Source organism: Quercus lobata, chromosome 3, assembly GCF_001633185.2.
Source record: "Quercus lobata isolate SW786 chromosome 3, ValleyOak3.0 Primary Assembly, whole genome shotgun sequence".
NCBI lineage: Eukaryota > Viridiplantae > Streptophyta > Magnoliopsida > Fagales > Fagaceae > Quercus > Quercus lobata.
In genome coordinates, this window is record NC_044906.1 from 32,669,588 (window position 1) to 32,684,053 (window position 14,466).

Consider the following 14,466-nt stretch of genomic DNA (forward strand, 5'->3'; position numbering starts at 1 on the left):
ATTTGACTTATGATAAGAAGATTTTTGCAGGATCTTTTCAATCTATTAGATTTTCACATACTCGTAGACAAAGTACAAAGTAACTCTGTAGTTCATAGTCTCACTAAACATACTAATCATAACAAGGGTTTCACAGTGTGAATGGAAGATGTTTCTCCACATCTCTTTACTGTTTTTTAGTCTAATTTGACTATTGATTAATGGATTTACAATTCTATTCTAAAAAATAAATGTAATAAGTAAAGGCCATAAAAATTACTTATTTGTTACAATCGAATTTCCTGGCAAATAAATTAATTGCAATAGGTAAATACCTCACTAATATTTGATTTGTGAGGGTTTGTTCAAATATGTCATTATTGTAACTAGTTGTTAGCTCACGTGATGCACCATAAAATTTTAAATAAATGTGCAAGATTTTTCATGCTCTATCATTGATGAAAAAAATTTCCATTGTCCTTTAGAAGAACCAGGAAAAAATTCTAAGCCTAAATAACATGTGCTTAAAAGATTTATTGCACCATAAAAATTATACAATAAATTGATAGTAATTTCTATGATAAGATATTGTATTTCTCAGGTATGAATGGTCTAAATCTTGGTGTTACACAATTATAAAGAGAAAATGTCGTAGGTGATCTATTCCATTTTTCCTTTGCTTTTGCTCTATAAAATCTAACTCAAAATTTTTTTTTGGTAGTTGTTCTTCCAAAAATTAGATCGGTTACTATAATATATAACGTGATTAAGAAAATTTGAAATTTACAAATTGGGAAGAAATAATATGGGAACATTTTAATCCCTAGGATTAAATTTTTTTAGGTTAAAATTATATATTTTATGATAATCTCTATGATTTTTTTTAATGTCTTGATACTTCAATTAATTACCAAACCATTTATGTGTAAGTATTAGTTTTTTTAAAAGAAAATTTTCTAAAATACCATTTTTCATCATTTCCCTACTAATTCTAGTATTGTATTATCAAAAAAAAAATCTAGTATTGTATCACCAATACGCATTTGTCTATGGAATCGCCATTCACATGTATTTGAATATTTTATATAAATACCATAAGGACTTGGATGTAAAGAAAGAATGTCTCAAAATAAATCTTTCTTTTAGAAAGAAAACTAAAAAATTATATATGAAAACATCAATATTGGACTTAAGTTGACAGACTATGAATTTCCCTAACAACTTAAAAAGGCTCCTCTATTTGTCTCTCTTCTTGATTTTATGTCTATATCAATTACAAAAGTTCACTTATGTAAATTACAAAAGGTGTTTTTACATGTTCCATCTTAATACATAAACACCAAATTAAGATTGAACTTGAATGAATTAGCAGACTAAAAATATAGATAAAAAACATAATAAAATTGCACAGCAATTGAAAAAAACAAAGTACAAATTTGAGGTCTATAGAAACGCAATTAAAAAGGGTTTTTGTGGTGCGGCATAACCGCATAAATCATTGTAGATCCCTAAAATTTCTTGGATTGAATCATCAATAAAAGTGTTTGGAATCCTTAAGTTATAAACTGCAAATATTGACGCCTTTGTTGCCATCGATGACTTTCAATGGCAAAACATAGAGCCAAGGAAGGCATTGCACTTGGGTGCCGTAGTGGAAACACAAAATCTACCTCGTATATCACATCAATTTCCAAACTCAAACTCATGGAATCGAACGATATATAATAAAAATAAAAATAAAAAATTAAGGTGAAAACTTAGCAGAGCATAAACAATGATGATATTATCTATAAATTAAGCAATAGTATAATCAAGATAGTAAAATCTCTTTCTTTTTCTTTTTTTCCCAGGTTATTTATCTAAATGTTGAATAAACATTTTTTTTTACTGATTGATAAACATTTTTCATTAATTCAAATCCCATAATTTCCAAATATGATTGATAATGTTGATATTTATATTCACTGATAACTTCCATATTTGATGAACTATTCAACTTTAGGTGAAAGAGAAATTGGAATTATATTTAAGATTTATTTGAATTAATATTATTAAAAAAGTTGTTCTTCAAATCAATTGATAATTTCAGGTGAACGGTTCATTAATAATAATAATAATGTTATGATCCTAGTGTTCCATATAAATTAATTAGAAGTTTAACTATGTGTTTACAAGCTCTTAGGTACCCTTCCCTTACAAGCCAGCTTTCATAGGTGAGTTCTATCCATAGGTTCCTAACATTTGGTATTAGAGTTAACCACCATATTGAGTAGTTAGACATAACTTATTGAGTATGAGATCAAATGAGTTGCAGCTTTGTTATCGGGTCTCGGAGGAGGCGACTTAGAGGCTAGATTAAAATGACTTACTAAATCATTAAATAACTGATAGGGCAGTGGAGCCATCCATAGGTTCCTAACATTTGGTATCAGAGTTAACCACCATGTTGAGTAGTTAGACATAACTTATTGAGTATGAGATCAAATGAGTTGCAGCTTTGTTATCGGGTCTCGGAGGAGGCAACTTAGAGGCTAGATTAAAATGACTTACTAAATCATTAAATAACTGATAGGGCAGTGGAGCCGCAAGGCAAGGAAAAAAAAGGGAGGGGGGGGGGGGGGGGGGGGGGGCTACCATCAGGTTTGTATCAATAGAGTGGACAGTTGAAATTCACTTAGCTCAACCGGACGAACGGCATATCTCAACTGTTTGAGATTTGTGTAGATTGGATATTTAGTAGATTTTTGTCACTAACATGCCTAATTTAATAAAAAAAAAAAAATGATTGGCACTATTCGTGTAGATTGGATATTGGCAGATTTTCATCTCATACTCTAGCACTATTACGCTAATCAGTTTGAGAAAATTGAAGCATAAATAACGAATGTGAAACTCGCATTCTTCACATGTCTCTCTATCTGCATCACAACCTTTTTTACAAACTATTAGCCCTACAAAAACCCATGTTGGACCAAATTCAATAATTACAGATTTTAAAAGAGCAATAAAACTTATTAAAATGGTTTTGCCTATTTGTACAAACTCAAAAGTGAACCACACATGTTATAACCAAAGCAAGGTAAACTTGCATGCTTATGCGATCCTGCAGATTGGATTTCTAATAAGATATCAGTTATAAGATGGTGTTGCATTACTGTGGATAATATCAATCGCTAATAGGACAAAAACATCCAAAACAACGAGAAATGGGTAAACAATGAGAACAGAAAATAGATCAATCACCTTGTAGAGAGTTCTAAATGCTAAGCCTGCAGACTCACGAACCTCAGGCATGCTGTTCAAAGGTAGAAATAATTACAAAGTTCATATACAACTATATATTCAACTTTATCATTTAGAAGATCACAAAGAGGTGAAACATACCTATCACAAAGGGCAGTCCGAATAGTAGGGATCAGCTCATCCATGAAACTCAATAACTGACTCTTACCAACACTGGCCATCACTTCACTTAGGCCAATGCATACACCCTGCCAGTCATGTAAATATTAGAAATGAATAAGACACTTTAATAATAATAAAAAATGCATGGCCCATGTACACTGTAAACTCTCCAGTTTTTTCTTCACAAAGTCCCATAACATCTAGTTTATAAAAAAATCACTTAACTTCCTTTACATCTCACCAAGTTTTTTCATTTTATTATAAGGAAGAGAATGGTCACAGTAAACTGGCTAAAGAATTAGTCCAGTTAAATAAAGACATGAACGACAGAAATTTAATCACAATGAGAGAAAGTCCCAACTTCAAAAGTCCAACAATTATACCATTCCAAATTTTCCACATAAAGCACAATGTAACAGCCCTCAAAATTTTACTACTCTCAGACCAACCAAACTTTTCCTGCCAGCATCAAAGCAATTTGCCTACTGTCCTTGGCATCACCCTTTTAACTACGCTTCTATTTAAAATAAATATTTCACGATTCAAAAATATGAAGTGGATACAATTACATAGAGACAATTGTGGGAGGCTAGAAAGATTAGTCCCATTGGGCCTGATCCAAGGAGTCTAAAGGCCCAACTATCAACCCACCGAATCCAAGCAGACCCAAGAAGGCCCAAAAAGATATTTGGCCGAAAAAGCAATTAGCTCGAGGAAGGTGCTCGAACAAGGATAGCTTGAGGAAAGTGAGAAGAAATCTACTAGAGGCTAAAGATCATGGTCCGAAGAAAGTAACGCTTGCCAATGTGGATAAGAAGAAGAGGAAACTTCCCAAAAAACCTACCATCACCTCTGCATTGAATGCATTGCACCAACCATGCTACTCGCATTAATGGCTGAATGACACCAGAACAATATTAGCACAGCATGTTACTTGTTCAACATGATCCCAAAAGTAGGGATGGTACAAGTATTTTGATAGAGAATCAACAGCCCTCCAAGTGGACGGTCAAGTTTAGAAGGAGGCTATTATAAGGCAAGAGATCCCTAGTGAACAGTGAACAAGTATGGGAGTTAGAAGAAAGAAAGTCAAATTATTAAATTGAGAGAAAAGAGTATTCATACTTGTATTTTCTCAAGTATAAAAGGGTCCTCAACCAGTCCGAGGAAGACAAGATTAACAAATTTACCCTTTGTAATCATTATTAGTACCAATCTCTTGCCATATTTTTGTCTTTGAATTAGAATTATCATAGATCAATCCAACTATTGGTTCGACACTCATCTCTATAAATTAATTGTGATGGGCCTCAATCCAAGCCCGATTACATTTTGGGCCTTCGGATTTTTAGCCCTTTGGATTAATTGTGGTGGGCCTCTTCGGATTGTATTTTCATAGCTAAAAGTTATTTATTTTTTTATAATTGGTGACAAAATTTAGTCGCTATAGGTTAGCTTTTAGCAACGAAAAATATTTCCTCACTAAATTTTTTTGCTAAAAATACATTTTGTTGTAGTGTGCAAAAATTGCCTTCAGACCAAGACTCCACTCCCATGATGGTAGCCCTTTCTTTTATTCAATGTGAGAAACTTGGATTGTTACAAGTTGTTAATGGCATCAGTTGGCTTCAAATTGCATGCTTCTACAGGCATTATATTTCCAGTACTGAACATGCACTACTGCTACAATGAATGAAGTTTGGTCGATCCATGGTAGAACATGCACTACTGCTTCTACTGCTCTATGGTAGATTTGTATTATTTTGGTCGATCCATAAGATACAATTGCTATTTATTTTATTAATTTCCTATAGAAGATAGTGAGATACTTACTTGAGGACAGTTCTTATATTACTTTAAATTGGTTGAAACATGAAATTGAATTATTTAATAAGGTCAAATTGAATTTTTAAGTGTAACGTGCCCATAGTTTTATTTATCCTCGTCCAATCCAATCTTGGATTTTACCTTGAACCTTTTATTACACAAAATTATTTTTAATGGAGTATTTAGTTATAGGCTTTCCGAAAGCCCAACAAAGGGGGGAAACGCATTTTGTTTTTAAAAAAAATAATAGAAGAAGAAGAACAAAAGGTTTTGGTTTCTAATAAATAAATTATTGTATTATCTTCTGCTTGTAGAAAACTATTAGAATTTTTTAGGATCCACTTTCCAAGCAATGAAAGAGGCTATGAAATTTTTGTCTTCTTACACCCCATGGCAGAGACTCATTCAAGGTTGATTTCTATTATAATTTGGATCCGATAGTGTTCAAGATTCTGTGCCTTTGAGTTGGATAGTCTCTGATTGAAACCTAATACCATGGTTTTAAGTCAGCTCAGGCTCCTACACACCAGGTTATCTATAAAACAATATAAATGCTCTAAACTTTATTCATGATCATGAATTACCATCTTTAACCCTCTTCATTTCCCTTTAAATATAATAAACATGTGTTGCAAATGAAAAAATTATCTATTTATGTTCTCAAATGGATTTCCTAAAAACAATTATTTACAATAATGTTTGTCTTTATTATTCTCCAATGGGTTTCCTAAAAAAAGCACTCTCCAAAGACAATGTTAGAGTTTCAACTTATCAAAAAAAGCACTCTCCGAAGGCAAGGATGCCTTCGGAGAGTGCTTTTTTTGATAAGTTGAAACTCTATCTAAAAAAATCATGCAATGCAGTCACTCCTCCAATAATGACATGATTCGATCCTGATCCATGCACATACATACCAATTGTCAACTTTTCGTGTGGGTGGGTGTAGTGCACACAAACAAGGGCAGCCTGAGTTGTATCTTAATATCATAATCACTCATTCATTTTTTTTTAATCCACTTAATTTTCAATCCTTCTTATTTTATTAGACATGATCATTTTAAAGAACAGTCCAATTAAATATAATTTTGATCAGACAAATGTTTTACCATATAACATTTTACCTTATTTAAGATTTGAGTAATACATTCACTTTAAATAAATTTCAACATGATGGATTTCAGTTTATTCTATTGATTTCAAATTTTATATCTCATTATAATTTGATAGAATTTTTATTGTCTATAAGTTCTCAACAAAATCAATAAGTTCTCAATAAACTCAAGGCAATTTGAACACTACATACTCTTATACTTTGTGAATCGAAAACTTCTTTCAAAACTTACAAAAAGACAATATTTGAATATATTAGCTTTCAAAACTTATAAAAAGACAGTATTTGACATAATATATATTGTGATTATTGGTTTGCCATAGTCACACCTACGTATTGCATTCTTATAGGAATACATTACTTTTACAAAATATTACATGTTAACCTAAAACTTATATTGAAATCTAATGACCCTAGGGAAAGGACAACTTAAAAAATTACATGGCACTTATTTTAGAATTTTTCATATTTCCAAGTCAAGATTAAGAATCAATAGTTTATATATATATATACTTATATAATCGTTCAATTATTTATATAGTACAAATTTTGCAGTTTCAATTATAGTGAGATAGAATCAATGGGTAAGAATTTCACAAAAGGACTTTTGCTAAGGGTGATTGTGTTAATTATTCCTATTCTTGTTGAAGCAGAGACAAATTCCCGTATCCTTAACCGTTTGCCAATTCCAGTACTTGTTCATCTCACTAAACGATAAAACCTTCCTTTTCTACTTCATGGTTGCATTGTCATCGAAAATCGTAATTGTTTTAAAAAATTAGGCGGTCGAAGTCTTTCACGGTGTATTGTGAACTCTTTTGAAAACTGCATCAACAAACCAGTGTATGTAAATGAACCAATATATCATCTTGTTAAATCATGCCTAGATTATTGCGAAAAATTAAAACGACAACCCTACCAACAATCAATTTGCGTAAGAAAACTTTACAAGCAAAGAACAGGAAAAAAAAAAAACATTTGGTAAGTGACACTCACTCTCTTTAAACATGATACGCGTGAAAAGTCTGAATGTACTATTTTACTAAATCTAAACTAATAAGTTACAAATATTGTGCCTTGTTGATAAATGAATAAAAAATAAATAAACAAAACCATTAGGCATTATAGTGGACATTGATTGCATGCACTGATACACGTAATTGCAAATCTCCTAAATAATTAGTAGAGCAGTAAAATTGCCATTATAGTGGGGCAAATTTATCCACCTTGTTGAATGCATAATATATATACACGACAGTTATATCAGTTTTAAGATACACATAATTAATCTATGATTGTGGCTTATCGATAGGCATTCATAATTTGTACTACAAACATAACAAGGGTTTCTTTTCTTTCTTTTTTTGTTAAACATTAGTTTTTCAGCTTCAAATCACCTACTTATTTTATTTGAAAAGAATCTTATTCAACATTATTCTTTATACACATAGTGACTCTTTCTGTGTGCTATATTTCAGAATCAATTGGAGGAATGTTTGCATTGGTGCAATAACAAGACTTGTTTTACATGAGACTTTTCAATGGTCTCCTTTCTGTTGTTTTGAGTTGTATGATAATATTATTCAATGATTCTACTTCCTGAATGGTTGCATGTTTATTATTTTCATTGGAACAATTTGGCCCAACAAAACTTATATCATGTTGTATACTAACCTGTAAGTTAACATGCTTCTATTTAAAATAAATATTTTCACTATTTGAAATTATGGAGTAGATACAATTACAAGAAGACATTCTTTAAATATCAACTCAAAACTAACATAACAGATACAACTGCCAAACAAAAATCAAGCCACTGTTTGCCCTCATTTTTGTACACATGATTGTCAAAACCCGAGTCACAAGAAATTGACATCGTAACACCCAGGTTAGCAAAAATTGGGTATCACGCCTCTAACTGTGTGTCTGTGTATCTATATTAAACAGAAGATCCTTATCAAACTCTGGCAACTGACTTCTCAATTAGTTAAAATTCCCCATACCTCCACTCGTGAAGAATTAAAATTTAAGTAGGCTCAGCAAAGAATTGATTATCAGCCACTTGCCGAGTCATCTTCACTGTCTTCACTGTCATCACTGCATTTAATATTCCACCAATCAGCTAATGCAAACCACAAATTTTAAAGCATATTAAAAAATAAAATAAAATAAAAAAAGAAATTGGTAAAACACAGAAAAATGGGCATAACTTTTAAGCAAGCACGTCCACTAGCACATCTATGCTTCGCTGAATCCCCTTGCAATAGACACACAATAACAGTACCATAGCACAGGTATGCATGTCGAGTGGCACATCTATGGCATATATACCATGTATGTACTTCTAGCGCTATATTGGGTACCCATGTTAAGGGCCATGACAGTGAATTTGGCACAAGTTACATAAGGCTAATACTAGGTAACCTTTGATTAATCAATCAACCTAAAGGGTTAGCATACAAGTTAAAACATGTTTGACGCAATGGTTGCAATGCCTTGGTAATCCATATGCCATTTTTCTTTGCATAACTACAGTGATCTAGCACACCTTTCCCATGTTAAACATAGCTATTTAAAGGTTGGCAGTGTTCTTTATGCACAATAGTCCTGTGCCTACAGAATACACCCCTCCACATGCTCATTAGTAATGGGAATTCCCTGTTCATAATACGTTACATACTCTCTATAAGATATCTATAAATAAATAAAAAAGCCAATCCCACATTTTTTATCCAGATATCTGGATTCAATCCTGTCTCTTTGTGATGTACTCAAAAGATTTCATTTGAAAACACTGATCCACATTTTATTCTCTCTTCAATTATAGGGTGCACGCCATACACCCATACAAGATTGAACCCATGCCCTTGTCCTCCAGGGCCTCCTCACCTTTTTCATGGGAAAGTTATGCCATTTGGTCCAAATTCTTGTTTTCTACAGAGGTTTCCAATTATTAGTCTGATGCATCTCACTATAACCAAGGTATCTGCATCAGGGTTTCCTCCAAAGGCAAGGGAGAAAATATCCATTTTCTTTTTTCTTTTTTCCCAACCACTGTCTAGCATCCAATTACAGCAAACCATTCTTCTGAGACTCCCGCAAAACTACACCTCTCAATTCAACGCCAGATTTCATTATTACACTCGTCCAGGAAACACGGACACTTCATTTGGGGTTCCATACCCATGTCATATCAGCGTTTTAACAGCTCTGTCATGTTATTATTTTTCAGAAATTGCTTATATTGCCATGTCATACCCATACCAGTGCTCATGTCCGTGCTTCCTAGCACTTTGTATCTGCTATAAACCCATTTTTCTGTTTTCATTTCACGTGACCCCTAATCTTCTTTCATTTCTATATTAAGTTATTAACTCCCATGAGAATATTATTTAAAGATTTAGCACATTTTTAAGACAATATCATTGGAAAATAATGGAAACCAGACCCCAAAAAATATTATGAAGGATACAAAAATGAGCAATAGCATTAAAGAAATATTTCAAAAACTTTTTTTGATAGGGAAAATATTCCACAAACATAGGAATTATATATTTGAGAGCAAAAACAAATTCCTAACCATTAACTATGCCCACCAGATTTGAACAAATGAATATAGATGCAATAGGTAATTGAAGCTATATACCTCAGTTCAGGATACTTTGATAGTCGTCTCGCATCCAAGCCTGTTATAAATTTCTGTGCACCTTGAACATTTTCTGTACCTGGAAACATAAACAACCAAATTGATGAATAGCACTTATTTGTTCCACCAATTAGCGTCATGGAAAGAAACTTATTAGATGATTAATAACACTATCCCTTTTGAATGATCAAAACAACAGTGAAGAACTCGCTCAATTTATTGTTGATGGGTCATCCAAGGAAAAAGTGTGCAGCAGAAATGTGAGATAAAAAGATAAAGAACAGAAGAAAATACCCTTTGTCAATTGGAAGACATGCAGAGCACATCTTTCTGCAGCAAGTCTCACTGGAGTACTTCCGTCCTTCAAACACTCAGCAAGGGAGGGGCCTATAACAGAAATATGGGCCAAAATGGTTGATGGGTTTGCCTGCAACACAATTCGCCACATATAAGTGTAAATATTCCAATGAAATCCACACGATACAGTACATAATTTCAATGCATGATTACAAAATCTTAACCACATACTTTTGCAACTGCTTTTAGAGCAGATAATGCCCTTCTTCTCACTTCACTGGAGTCATCATGCAAAGCAGATACCACGGATGAAAGAATATCCAGATGTGCAGTGCTGCTCGATGGTTCGTGTTGAATTTGATGGAGTACAAGCCTTCCTAAAGCCTTCGTTGATGTTTCACGAAGAGGGAACTGTTTGACAGAAAGTGTTAACACTAGGCAAAAGTAAAATCATTAAATGTAACAGCATAGGAATATATACCTTCTCATCTTTCAAGGTTTCCTTAAGGTCGTCTACCATAGACTGGAAGAATGGAGACATACAAATTGCAGTGGGATTGTGTCTGAGCATGGATTTGATTGTGAGTACCGAACCATGCCTTGCAGACCAACTAGGAGATGAAAGCAAACTCGACAGTTCCTGGAGCAGGTCAGTCAGCTGAGCATCTTCCATATACTGTGATATCAGTAAATAAAGGTTAAATAACAAATCAATATCAGATCACTGGAATGTTAAATGGAAATGGCCTGTATAAAGAAGCAGCAACTAGCAATCAAGTTACAGGAATAAAAAAGAACAATGCAGGCACCATATTGGCAGTAGCAGTATTGAATTACCATTAAAGATTAGTAAGGATGAAACCCAGTAAAAAAACCTAAAAATATTTAATTTCTTTCTCATTTTCAGAGAAACATTAACAAAAATTTAGACTCAACAGAATTAGTTTAAAAAATTCCTTATATTATCCAAAAATTACCTGTGATATGATGCCCAATATGCTTGCAGCAGATATTCGAACTTGGTCATCATCATTATGAATCAAATCCCTTAGGAGAACGAAGACACGGCTTCTAACAGCACTGCCCACACTCTTCCCAGCATGCTTTATGACACCTTTTAAAGCAGTTAGAATGGCCTCCCGAACACCACCTTCTGATGCCTAAAAGTCAAAAACCAGCAGCATTACATAATCCAGCTTTGAATTCAACATGCAGTGTGATTAAAAAATGACAATCCTCACCTGCAAACTGGACAGGAGGTCACCAACTAAAGGGTCAACCCTGGTACTGAGTGCACTGAGCTTTCCAAGAGCAAGGGCAGCACTTGAACGAACAGTTCTGCACTCAAATACAATCTAATAAGTAACCAAAGAATAAAGCATGTAAATTAGGTAAATAATGCACGCAAGTGATTACATTCTACTGTTATTAGGGCAAACTAAATCAAACTCAATAATCAAGGTAAATAATGTTTACTTCATGTTATATAACAACATTGTTAATACCACGTTCATAAAAAAATAAAAAATAAAAACATTGTCAATGTCACAACGGAAGCATCTATGAATATGTACAGCACCCAAAAACAGAGGATATAATACTCTTTCTTTTTGGATAAGCGGATCTAACACTCATTTGTTTTATAAGTAATAAGACAGTTTTGGAATAGAGTAGTATCTCATGTAGAATTATATTAAAAAAGAGAGGGAATCAAGAAAATCTACAACAGAAAGCATGGCACCTGTGCCTAGGATATAATAGTCATATTACAGATGGAAGAACCAAGAGTAGCGAAAATGTAAAAAAAAAAAAAAAAAAAATACTAGTTGAGTACATCCAGCGAACCTTGTACTATCCTGTAGACATTTGACAAATGTTGTTTGAAGCTGAGGAAGAAAAGGTTTCAAGGCCATCCCACCTTTTCTTATCATGATGCTTAAAGTAGACAAAATGGCACTCTTCACCTGCCAGGGGAACCGATCACCAATGATCCGGATAAGAGGCCTGTAGAAGTAAACATTCAACAGCCACAATCAGTTTCCACAAGAATAATGTCTTTAGCACAACCATGGGAAACATGTAACATATAGAACAGCTAGTGTGCACCGTTTCTTTTAAGTCAAACATAACAAGTCTTTCTATCTTTTACCTCAAAAAAAAATAAAAAAAAATAAAAAAAATAACAAGCCACACAGGGAGAAACAATGAGTATATAACATAAGCAAATTTATCCACACAGGATAAAGCTTTATACAACATAGGTATAACTGCAGTTTCCCACCAAAAATTAAAGTAATTTGCAATGTTCTCCCTAAAATTTAAAATTGAACTACCAGCCACTTAAAGTCTGATTAGTTGCAACATCCCCCACTTTAAATTTCTCCAATTCCCATCATACTTAACCTCAATATCCACACATTTATCACACGATCACGGGAAAAACACCAAAAAATATACACATGGTATGAATTGTAATCAATGAATATTAAGGTTAAACATAATAGAAAAGGAGAAACTCAATAGTGGGACATTGCAACAAGCACAATAGTTTAGTGAATTAATTGCTCAAATTTTCAGGGGACATGGCAAATGACCTCATAGCTTAAGATGAGAAACGGAGTTGATCAAACGATATAAACAAGTTTTAGGATACAATCTATATCCTCAACATTCCATGGTACATACCCCGTTATTGGGATGACAAATTCCTTCAAAGCTTGCTCACTAGTTACTTCAATCAGCTCCCCAAGACCCAATGCTGCCTGCTCTCTTAATTCAGCAGACCCGCTTATTAGACCCTGAAGGTGCAGTACAATATTAGTGGCTGAACATACTAGTAAAAATGTATAAATAATAATAAAAATAATAAATATTATTATAATATTGAAGGGAGATACTATTTCACCACTCAAGTTACATTATAAATATCCACACAAAAAAGATAGGAATATTGCAAATAGAGCCATTGTGATGGGTATCAAAGGATTAATTCCCCAACCTGGAGTGCAACTTTACCATATTCAATTCAATGGTTCCAATAAACAAGAAGTTAGATTAAAGGCTACAATAAAGCATTTACTCCCTCTTTAGCAATGCGGGACAGTGCCCATAGGACCAGAAGGTTTCTTCTTCTTTTTTTCTTTTTTTCTGCCACGTTCGAAGAAGAGGATTCGCTGAAGCCCATTAAACAAAATCCCAAGTCCACTTCAAGCTCCCAAGGTTACTTAGTTATTTAATAAAGCATCATCCTTACTCTGATTAAAAAACTTTAGCTTTTTTTAAATAAATAAAAAATCTAAAAGGTGCATGTCTTGTCTATCTAAACTATAAAAAATAAAAATAAAAAGAATAATAAAAATAAATAGAAACAAAATCTCAGTCATTTTTAAATTAAAAGGAAACTAAAGGTTCAGGAAATGCCGAAAACTTTAAGACTTAATGACAACGAAAACAGTGGTTATAAACCACCAGGGGCTGACCCATGTTGAGCCTAGGGGGACCATATGAAACCTCCCTACCCCAAAAAGGTCAAATCATAAAAACTGTCCTGCGGGTCCCCCAAGATTATTTGTACATTAAATGTGGCCCCAATTCCATATTTTATATTCATCCAAGCCCCTAACCCCCTTCCCTTCCAACAAAACCACCCACCTTCAGGATTGGAAATCTGAAAAGAACCCAGATAGGTTTTAACTGTCTCACTTTCACTACAAAAACTAGATAAGGGGACAGCTAAGGAAAATTTTTCGGGAGCCACAGAATAAGAGGAATTAGAATCGTAAGCATGGCAAGGAGCGCTAAAGAAATGATTGCCATTTAGCCAGATTTGAATACGTTGAGTTGTAGATATAACTTTTTTGTCAAAGAATAATCCATGCAGGTCCTGTTTAATTTGCTTTATATACAGACGGAAAAGGAAATGGCTAGAAACAAACAAGGTTGAGAGCTCCTGTGACTTTTGAAAGTGACACATAATGCCAGGTGCAACATACTTAATTAAACAATTCATATGATTTAGATGTAATGGGTCAATAAAGCATGAAGCAACAGATCCCATTGACTTAGATATCAGAGTTCAAGAAAATTTAGAAATGAAAATCCTTCATACGTTAACAGGAATAAACAGTAAGTTTATCTTTCAGGTATGTGGCAATGATAAACTCAGGGCTACTGTTCTCATCTCTTTTTGTTCCATCATTGA

General features: G+C 33.4%; 1 protein-coding gene across 1 annotated transcript in view; it reads right to left on the bottom strand.

Annotated features, from left to right (window-relative positions):
• Window positions 1-7,999: 7,999 nt before the first annotated feature.
• Window positions 8,000-14,466, bottom strand: part of LOC115981509 (protein ILITYHIA) — a 43,847-nt gene continuing 37,380 nt past the window's right edge. Inside the window, exons 52-60 of the mRNA XM_031103701.1 lie at window positions 12,951-13,063; window positions 12,111-12,269; window positions 11,507-11,603; window positions 11,243-11,425; window positions 10,747-10,941; window positions 10,497-10,676; window positions 10,263-10,395; window positions 9,969-10,047; window positions 8,000-8,419 (exon numbers count right to left, since the gene is read on the bottom strand). Of these exons, the coding sequence (XP_030959561.1) occupies window positions 8,377-8,419; window positions 9,969-10,047; window positions 10,263-10,395; window positions 10,497-10,676; window positions 10,747-10,941; window positions 11,243-11,425; window positions 11,507-11,603; window positions 12,111-12,269; window positions 12,951-13,063 (1,182 nt within the window). The 3' untranslated portion in view covers window positions 8,000-8,376. The remainder of the gene's footprint in view (window positions 8,420-9,968; window positions 10,048-10,262; window positions 10,396-10,496; window positions 10,677-10,746; window positions 10,942-11,242; window positions 11,426-11,506; window positions 11,604-12,110; window positions 12,270-12,950; window positions 13,064-14,466) is intronic.